Source organism: Vanellus vanellus (assembly GCF_965231255.1).
Source record: "Vanellus vanellus genome assembly, contig: HAP1_SCAFFOLD_2422, whole genome shotgun sequence".
In the NCBI taxonomy this organism is placed as follows: domain Eukaryota; kingdom Metazoa; phylum Chordata; class Aves; order Charadriiformes; family Charadriidae; genus Vanellus; species Vanellus vanellus.
Window position 1 is genome coordinate 1 of NW_028128241.1, and position 9,734 is coordinate 9,734.

A 9,734-nucleotide genomic window follows, 5' to 3' on the forward strand; every position below is an offset into this window, starting at 1 on the left:
GGTGGGCGGATACTTCCGGCGCGCCGCGCGCCGATTGGCCGCTGGCGGAGCGGAAGCGGAAGGGGAGGGCTCAGCGCGGAGCAGCGTCGGGGCCAGCGGGGGCGGTGAGGCGGTTCCGGGGCCGGGGGGGGCCCGGGGGGGGTCGGGGCCCTTCGGGGGGTCCCGGGGCCGTTTGGGGCGGCCCCGGTGGCATTGGGGGGGCCCGGGGGGGCCTTTGGGGGGTCCCGCGGCCTTTGGGGGGTCCCCGGGGGGTCCGGGGGCTCCTTTGGGGGGGGGGTCTGGGGGTCTCTCGGTGCTTTGGGGGGGTCCCGGGGGGCCTTACGGGGGGGGAGGGGCTGCTCTGACCCGTCCTGCGCCCCCCCCCCCCCCCCCCCATTCCCCCTCAGCCCCACGGAGCGCCCCCACGGCGTGGGCCCGGCAGCGCCATGCGGCTGGCGGGTACGGGGGGGGGCGGTTATGGGGCGCTGGGGGCGGTTATGGGCTCTGGGGGCGGTTATGGGGCTCTGGGGGGCGGTTATGGGGCGCTGGGGGCGGTTATGGGGCGCTGGGGGGCGGTTTGGAGGGGGCAGCTTAGGGGTATGGGGGCAGTTAGGGGGGTTAGTGGGGCAGGAGTGGGATCCATGGGGCAGGGGGGATCTATGGGGCAGGGGGTGGGCTCTGTGGGGCGGGGCGGGGTCTATGGGGCAGGGGGCGGCTCTGTGGGGCAGGGGGAGGGCTCTATGGGGGCAGGATGTGGCATCTATGGGTCAAGGGTGGGCTCTATGGGGCAGGGGTGGGGGTCTACGGGGCAGGGGCGGGCTCTATGGGGCAGGGGGAGGGCTCTATTGGGCAGGGGTGGGGGTCTATGGGTCAGGGCATGGCATCTATGGGGCTGAGGGTGGGATCTATGGGGCAGGGGTGGAGTCTATGGGGCAGTGGGGAGGGCTCTATGGGCAGGGGGTGGAGTCTATGGGGCAGAGGGTGGGATCTATGGGTCGGGGGGGGGGGAGGGCTGTGTGGGGCAGAGGCCGGCGCTATGGGGCAGCCCCCCGGTGCCCCCCAGGGCCGCTGCGGCTGGCGGCGGTGGCCGCCTCGGCGGGGCTGGTTTGGCTCCTCGTCACCCTCCTGCTGGGGCCCCCCCGCGCCCCTCCCCCCCTCCAGCGCCTCCTGGCACGTGAGTGGGGGGAGGGGCACCCCCAAATTTTAGGGGGGGGGGGGCACACCCGCCCCCCCCCACCCCCCCCTTATTTATTTTAATTAAATGAGATCCTTAACCCCCCCCCCTCCCCCTTTTTTTATTTTAATTTCAGGCCCGGCGACGCCCCCCCCGGCAGGTAGGTGGGGGGAGGGGTGGGGGGGGTGGGTGGGGGAGGGGCGGGGGGGGGTGTGACAGCCCCTCCCCCCCCCCCCCCCGCAGCGCCCCGCCCCCCCCGCTACAAGTGTGGGCTGCCCCGGCCCTGCCCCCCCCTCCACTTCGCCTTCCGCCTCGTCAGCGGCGCCGCCAACGTCATCGGCCCCAAGATCTGCCTGGAGGACCGGCTGTGAGCGCTAATTAACCCCCCCCCGCTAATTACCCCCCCTCCCCCCCACTAATTAGCCCCCCGCCCCCATCCCCACTAATTAGCCCCCCATCCCCACTAATTGCCCCCCACCCCCGCCCCCATCCTCTTATTCATCGCCTCACCCCCCCTTAATTACCCCCCTCGCCCCGCTCGTTAGACCCCCTCCCTCTTAATTGCTTCCCCTGCGTTAATTATCCCCCACTAATTACGCGCCGCACCCCGTTAATTACCCCCTCCCCCCTCCTTAATCGCCCCCTTCGCCCCGTTAATTGGTCCCTTTCGCGGTACTTTCTCCTCTTCGTTATCCCCTCACCCCATTCATTACCCTCTTCGCCCCCTTTATTAGAGCTCCTCCCTCTTAATTACTCTCTCTGTATTAATTATCTCTCGCTAATTACACTCTGGGCCCCATTAATTACGCCCTACGCGTCATTACTTACCCCCTTCGCCCATTAATTAGTCACTTTCGCTGTAAGTTCACTCCCTCCTCCCGTTATTTACCCCCTCACCCGTTAATTACCCCCTTTACTCTCCTCCTCGTCCCCCCTCTCCCGTTAATTACCCCCGCGCGCTAATTACCCCACACTAATTACCCCGCCCACCCTGTTAATTACGGCCCCCCCACCTGTTAATTACCCCCCACTCCATCAATTAATCTCTCGTCCCGTGACTTATCTTCTCGCGCCATTAATTACTTCCTTTGCCTCGCTAATTAGGCCCTTTCCCTGTTAATTACCCGCCCCCCATTAATTACCCCACATTAATTACTCTCTGCCCCATTAATTACGCCCCCCCCCGTTAATTGCCCCCCCCCCCCCGTTAATTGCCCCACCCCATTATTTATCCCCTCACCCCATTAATTACCCCCTTAACCATTGGCCCCTCTCCCTGCTAATTACCGCCGCCACATTAATTACCCCCCTTAATTACTACCTCTACGCCGCTAATTATGTCCCGCACCCTGGTAATTACTGTCTCCCCCACTAATTACTCCATGGCACTGTTAATTACGGTCTCATCTTGTTATTTCTTCCCTCACCCCATTAATTACACCCTTACCCTGTTAATTAACTCCCTCCCTGCTAATTGTCTCCTGCCCCGTTAACTGCTCCTCACCCCATTAATTAACCCCCGTTAATTACACCCCCCCCCGCCGCTAATTACCCCCACCCCACCAATTATTCTCAGCTTACTAATTACCCTCTCCGATCTGTTAATTAACCCCCCCTCAGCCTTAACTCCTCCCCGTTAATTACTCTAATTACCCCCCCACTGTCACCTCCCCCCCCCCCGATCACTCCCTCACCCCCTTAACTGCCCCTCTTAATTACCCCCCCCCGATTACCCCACCCCACCCCCCCCCCCCATTAATTACCCCCCCCCCCCCCGTGCTAATTGCGGCCGCTCGTTAACAGGCTGATGAGCAGCGGGAAGAACAACGTGGGGCGGGGGCTCAACATCGCGCTCGTCAACGGTGAGGGGGGGGCAGAGGGGGCAGTTCCCCCCCCCGGGGCAGTTGGGGGGGGGCGTTATTGCCCCCCCTCCCCTTCCCCCCCCCCCGCAGGTTTATTACCCCCCAAAGGGCATTTTATTGCCCCCCCGGGGGGATTTATTGCCCCCCCCCCGGGTCTGTTCTCCCCCCCCCCCCCAGGCAATTTATTACCCCCCCAGGGGGTTTATTACCCCCCATAGGCTTTATTACCCCCCCATAGGCTTTATTACCCCCCCCGGGGATTTATTACCCCCCCCGGGGATTTATTACCCCCCCCTGAGGATTTATTACCCCCCCGGGGAGTTTTATCCCCCCCCCCCAAGAACTTTATTACCCCCCATTGTCCCCCTCCCCCATCTTTATTGCCCTCCCCGGGGCGTAATACCCCCCCCCCCCGCCTAATTACCCCCCTCGTGCCTAATTACCCCCCCGTGCCTAATTACCCCCCCCCCGTGTCTAATTACCCCCCCCCAGGCGTCAGCGGAGAGCCCATCGCCGCCCGCACCTTCGACATGTGGGCGGGAGGTGAGCGCGTTTTGGGGACGATTCTCTTTATTTTTCGGGGTGGCCCTTAATTAACCCCCCCTCCCCCTTTTTAATTACCCCCTCCCCCTTTAATTACCCCCTCCCCCTTTTTAATTACCCCCCCCGAAGACGTGGAGGAGCTGCTGAAGTTCCTGCGGCCGCTGCACGAGGGGACGTTGGTGCTGGTGGCATCTTATGACGACCCCGCCACCAAGTAAGGGGGGGGGGGAGGCGAATTTGGGGGGAAAAAGGACACTTTTGGGGGTGTCCCCAATTTTGGGGACACCCCCCCCCCCGCCCCCCTTTCAGGCTGACGGAGGAGACGCGGCGGCTTTTCGGGGAACTGGGCAGCGCCGTGGCCAAAGATTTGGCTTTTCGGGACAGTTGGGTCTTCCTCGGAGCCAAAGGGGTGCGGGATAAGAGCCCCTTCGAGCAGGTGGGGCGCTATGGGGCAGTGGGGGGGGGCACTTATGGGGCAGAGGTGACCCCTTACGTGACGTTTCCCCCCCCAAAAATCTCTCCCAGCACGTGAAGAACAGCCGCAGCTCTAATAAATACGAGGGGTGGCCGGAGGCGCTGGAGATGGAGGGCTGCGTCCCCCGGAGGCTGCCGGACCCACGGTGACACCCCCTCCCCCACCCCAACTTGGGGGGCAGCCCCACATATTGGGGGGGGGGGGGCGGTGTTGTCCTTGTTTTCTGCCCTCCTCCCCCTCTTTTTGGGGTGAGAAATAAAGGTTGAGACGATACGGGAGGATGGTGGTGGTTTTTTTAGGGGGGGGCAGCCCCCCCCCCCCCCCGTTATCACTTATGGGGCTGCCCCCTAAGTTACAAGGGGGCTGCCCCATAAGTGGGGGGTGGGGGAGGGCTGCCCCCCAGGTGACTGGAAGGGGGTGATTAAAAAGGGGTTGGGGGTGATTGGGAGCAGCTGTGGGTCATTAAGGAGCTGTGGGAGGGGCTAATTAGTCCCCGTGGGGTTAATTAGGGCGGGGGGTTAATTGAGTTCAGGAGGGGGTAATTAAGGGGGGGTGAATCAGGGGGTGCTTTGGTCCCAGCTCGGAGGGGGAGGGGGGGATGTGGGGGTTGGCGGGGGGGGGGGGGGCTATGGGGCAGGATGGCGGCGCTATGGGGCAGGAGGAAGGCGCTATGGGGCAGGATGGAGCTGCTATGGGGCAGGATGGCGGCGCTATGGGGCAGGAGAGGGTCGTCGTGGGGCGTCAGCCCCCCAATCCACTGGCCAGGAGTGTTGTACTTGGGGGGGGATGGAGTGTATGTGGGGAGCTATGGGGCAGGCAGAAGCAGCAATGGGGGGGGAGGGGGGGGAAGGCTGGAGTGTGGGGCGCCGTGGGGCGCCGTGGGGCTCAGAGCTTGTTGGGGTTCACCCAGCGGTAGGTGCCCTCGTAGAGGAACCCGACGCGTTTCAGCAGCTCGTCCGCCTCCGCCGGGCCCCGGCTGGGGTTGGGGGGCAGGTTAGGGGCTGCCCCACGGCGTGGCCCCCTCTCCGCCCCACAGCACGGACCCCCTCTGCCCCACGGCACCCTACGGCCCCCCCCCTCCTGCCCCACTGCACCCTGGGGGCCCCACAGATTGCCTCACGTCCCCCCAGTCTGCCCCACATCTGCCTAAATCTGCCCCACAGGCCCCAGTCTGCCCCACACTCCCATGTCCACCTGCCCCATAGCACTCCCCCTCAGCCCCACAGCACCCCCTGCACTTAATCCCTGCCCCATAGGCCCCCCCAAACCACCCTATAGCATCTCCCCCCCCCAATTTCTGCCCAATAGCCCCCCCAAACCACTCCATAGGCCCCCAAAACACCCCAATTTCTGCCCCATAGCCCCCCAACCCTGCCCCATAGCCCCCCCCAGCCCCCAACCCTGCCCCATAGCCCCCTTCAAACCACTCCATAGCATCCCCCCCCCCCAATTTCTGCCCAATAGCCCCCCAACCCTGCCCCGAAGACCCCCCCCAAACCACCCCAATTTCTGCCCCACGGTGCCCCCCAACCCCTGCCCCATAGCCCCCCCCCGCCCCATACCTGCCGTAGAGGTAGGGGATGGGTTTCTCCCCCCGCTCCTCGATGGTGTGCAGCAGTGGGGTGAAGATGCGCCAGGCCTCCCGCAGCTCGTCACTTGGGGGGTGTGGGGGGGATATGACATACAACACCCCAAAATTCAACCGGGGGAGCACAGGGGACACCCCAAAACTCCCCTGACCCCCCCCCCCCCCCGAGCGCCCCCCTGAGCCCCCCAACCTGCGCACGAAGTGCATCTGGTTCCCGCAGAAAACGTCGAGGATGAGGCGCTCGTAGGCGTCCGGCAGCTTCACGTCCTGGGGGGGGGCAACGGGGGGGTTGGGGGGGCAATGGGGGGTTTGGGGGGGCAGCAGGGGTTTAGGGGGGCACTGGGACCCGGGGGTGGCACTAGGACCCAGGGGGCAACAAGGGTTTGGGGGGGCACTAGGACCCAGGGGGGGCACTAGGACCCAGGGGGCAACAAGGGTTTAGGGGGGCACTGGGACCCGGGGGGGGGCACTAGGACCCAGGGGGCAACAAGGGTTTGGGGGGGCACTAGGACCCGGGGGGGCACTAGGACCCAGGGGGCAACAGGGGTTTAGGGGGGCACTAGGACCCAGGGGGGCACTAGGACCCAGGGGGCACTAGGACCCGGGGGTGGAGGGTGGGCACTAGGACCCAGGGGGAGCCCTGCAGGTTTTGGGTTTAAACGTGCCCTTTTTGGGGCTCCCCGACCCTTTTTTTTTGGGGGGTGGGGGGGTGGGGGTGGTGTCTGTCGGTGCCAGTTTTGGGGGCCCCACGAGCTCTTTTGGGGCTCCACGCGCCATTTAGGGGACTCCCTGAGCCATTGTGGGGTCTCCACCGCCAATTTTGGGGTCTCCACCACCAATTTTGGATCTCCACCACCAATTTTGGGGTCTCCACCACCACTTTTGGTATCTCCACCACCACTTTTGGGGTCTCCACCACCAATTTTGGATCTCCACCACCAATTTTGGTATCACCACCCCCGATTTTGGGATCTCCGCCACCAATTCTGGGGTCTCCACCACCACTTTTGGTATCTCCACCACCAATTTTGGGGTCTCCACCACCAATTTTGGATCTCCACCACCACTTTTGGGGTCTCCACCACCACTTTTGGGGTCTCCACCACCAATTTTGGATCTCCACCACCAATTTTGGTATCACCACCCCCGATTTTGGGATCTCCGCCACCAATTCTGGGGTCTCCACCACCGCTTTTGGTATCTCCATCACCATTTTTAGGGTCTCCACCACCAATTTTGGATCTCCACCACCAATTCTGGGGTCTCCACCACCAATTTTGGTATCTCCACCACCATTTTGGGGGTCTCCACCACCAATTTTGGGGTCTCCATCACCATTTTTAGGGTCTCCACCACCAATTTTGGATCTCTACCACCAATTCTGGGGTCTCCACCACCAATTTTGGTATCTCCACCACCATTTTGGGGGTCTCCACCACCAATTTTGGGGTCTCCATCACCATTTTTAGGGTCTCCACCACCAATTTTGGATCTCCACCACCAATTCTGGGGTCTCCACCACCAATTTTGGTATCTCCACCACCATTTTGGGGGTCTCCACCACCAATTTTGGGGTCTCCATCGCCATTTTTAGGGTCTCCACCACCAATTTTGGATCTCTACCACCAATTCTGGGGTCTCCACCACCACTTTTGGCACCTCCACCCCCAATTTTGGCATCTCCGCCACCACTTTTGGTATCTCCACCACCAATTTTGGATCTCCACCACCAATTCTGGGGTCTCCACCACCGCTTTTGGATCTCCACCACCACTTTTGGGGTCTCCACCACCACTTTTGGATCTCCACCACCAATTTTGGGGTCTCCACCACCAATTTTGGATCTCCACCACCACTTTTGGCACCTCCACCCCCAATTTTGGCATCTCCGCCACCAATTCCGGGATCCCCACCGCCGCCACCTCCTCCCCCCAGTTCCGCCACCTCCCGAGGGCTTGGGGACCGGTTCCCCACCTTGTAGCGGTTCCCGTAGGTGAGGTCCAACTCCGACTCTTCGGGGTTGAAGAACATTCCGGGTTTTTTGGTCATGAGTTTGGTGTAGACGGCCTCGTCGGGTTGGACGCGCACCACCAGCTCGTTCCTCTTGCACTGCCGCTGGAAGATGTCCCCCGGCACCTCCCGGAACTGCAGCCGCACCTCCGCCTTCCGCTCGTTCAGCGCTTTCCCGCACCGCAGCACGAAGGGGACACCTGCGCCCAGTGCCACCGCCGTCACCGCCGCCGCTCTCCCCACCACCGCCGCCCCTCCCCCCCTTCCCTCCCCGGCGCTCACCGTCCCACCGCTCGTTGGCCACCCGCAGGACGGCGGTGGCGAAGGTGGCGGTGGTGGAGCCCGGGGGGACGGTGGGATCGTCCAAGTAGCCTTTTTGGGCTTCCGGAGGTCCCTCGGGGTTGCCCACGTATTGGCCCAGGACAACGTCGTCCAGTTCCACCGGCCCGATGCACTTCAGCACCTTCACCTGAGGGGTGGGGGACGTGGTTATGGGGGGCCACCAGTGAGAACGTGATGAGGAGACGTGGTTATGGGGGGCCACCAGTGAGAATGGGGTGGTGGGACGTGGTTATGGGTTCCACCAGTGAGAACATGGTGGTGGGATGTGGTTCCACCAGTGAGAACGTGGTGGTGGGATGTGGTTATGGGGGTCCACCAGTGAGAATGGGGTGGTGGGACGTGGTTATGGGGTCCACCAGTGAGAACGTGGTGAGGGGACGTGGTTATGGGGGGCCACCAGTGAGAATGTGGTGGTGGGACGTGGTTATGGGGTTCACCAGTGAGAATGGGGTGAGCAGATGTGGTTATGGGGGGCCACCAGTGAGAATGTGGTGGTGGGACGTGGTTATGGGGTTCACCAGTGAGAATGGGGTGAGCAGATGTGGTTATGGGGTCCACCAGTGAGAATGTGGTGGTGGGACGTGGTTATGGGGTTCACCAGTGAGAATGGGGTGAGCAGATGTGGTAATGGGGTCCACCAGTGAGAACGTGATGAGGGGACGTGGTTATGGGGGGGCCACCAGTGAGAACGTGGCAGTGGGATGTGGTTATGGGTTCCACCAGTGAGAACATGGTGGTGGGATGTGGTTCCACCAGTGAGAACGTGGTGGTGGGATGTGGTTATGGGGTCCACCAGTGAGAACGTGGTGGTGGGATGTGGTTATGGGGTCCACCAGTGAGAATGTGGTGAGGGGACGTGGTTCCCCCAGCGAGAACGTGGTGAGGGGACGCGGTGGGGACGCGGTGGGGACGGCCGCCCCCCGCCCTGTCCTCACCTTCTCGTCCCGCACGTCGTCGGGGTGGGTGGAGGCCGGTTTCTCCATGGCCACCAGACACAGCATCTGCAGGAGGTGGTTCTGCATCACGTCCCTGAGGAGCAGAGCCGCGCGTCAGCCCGGGGGGGTGGGGGTGGGGGTGGGGGTGGGGGGGGGCGCAGAGGGGACCACCGGAGGGGGGTGTGGGGGGTCACCGGATGATGCCGAAGTCATCGAAGTAACCGCCGCGGCCTTCGGTGCCGAAGGGCTCCTTGAAGGTGAGGACCACGCAGGCCACGTTGTCCCGGTTCCAGATGGGGCTGAAGATGCGGTTCCCGAATCTGCTGCCCGCGGGGACGGCCCGGGGTGGGTGAGGGGCTCCCTGTGGGTCCCCCCCCCCATCCCCGTCCCCCCCCCCGTCCCCCCCACCTGAGGACCATGAGGTTCTGCACCATCTCCTTGCCCAGGTAGTGGTCGATGCGGAAGATCTGCTCTTCGCGGAAGAGAGCGCTGAGGTGCTCCGAGAGGGCGTTGGAGGAGGCCAAGTCCCTCCCGAAGGGCTTCTCCACGATCACCCGGTTCCACCTGCCCCGGGGGGGGGACATGGGGGGGGACATGGGGGGCGCTGTCACACACGGGGGGGACGCACACGCACACCCATGTGTGTCCCACCCCGAGGGGGGATCATCTCAAGGGGGTGGTGGTGGCACCTCTGGGGGGGGGGGGGGGGGGGCAGCACACGGCCACTGTCTTTGGCCCCGGGGGGGTCCCTCTCCCCCACGTCCCCCCGTGTCCCCACCCCACAGCTCCCCACAATGGCCCCATCCCCCCCTGTCCCCCCCCCATA

At 63.5% G+C, this 9,734-nt stretch overlaps 2 protein-coding genes across 3 annotated transcripts; one reads left to right on the top strand and one right to left on the bottom strand.

The window, feature by feature from the left end:
- Positions 1-35: 35 nt before the first annotated feature.
- On the top strand, positions 36-4,306 carry LOC309684639 (protein FAM3A-like). Of its 2 annotated transcripts, XM_082500511.1 has the most exons (10): positions 36-104; positions 387-438; positions 1,043-1,153; positions 1,290-1,313; positions 1,397-1,520; positions 2,957-3,015; positions 3,508-3,558; positions 3,688-3,772; positions 3,868-3,994; positions 4,084-4,306. In XM_082500511.1, the coding sequence occupies exons 2-10, from the start codon at positions 426-428 to the stop codon at positions 4,180-4,182; spliced, it is 693 nt and encodes a 230-aa protein (XP_082356637.1). In that variant the 5' UTR covers positions 36-104; positions 387-425; the 3' UTR covers positions 4,183-4,306. The 2 variants fall into 2 exon arrangements, with proteins under 2 accessions (XP_082356637.1, XP_082356638.1); XM_082500512.1 differs by lacking the exon at positions 1,043-1,153.
- A 189-nt stretch (positions 4,307-4,495) lies between these two features.
- Positions 4,496-9,472, bottom strand: G6PD (glucose-6-phosphate dehydrogenase; the record flags this gene model as incomplete). The annotated part of the gene is made up of 8 exons (XM_082500513.1): positions 4,496-5,009; positions 5,596-5,688; positions 5,812-5,888; positions 7,596-7,831; positions 7,914-8,100; positions 8,909-9,002; positions 9,103-9,228; positions 9,317-9,472. Coding segments are annotated over 8 exons (1,060 nt in total), but the record flags the coding sequence as incomplete, so codon positions are not given.
- Between the last annotated feature and the right edge of the window lie 262 nt (positions 9,473-9,734).

Coding starts and splice junctions, on each gene's coding strand:
- LOC309684639 (XM_082500511.1), top strand. Junction 1,314..1,396: donor GGCGACGCCCCCCCCGGCAG/GTAGGTGGGGGG, acceptor CCCCCCCCGCAG/CGCCCCGCCCCCCCCGCTAC. Junction 3,995..4,083: donor ATAAGAGCCCCTTCGAGCAG/GTGGGGCGCTAT, acceptor AATCTCTCCCAG/CACGTGAAGAACAGCCGCAG.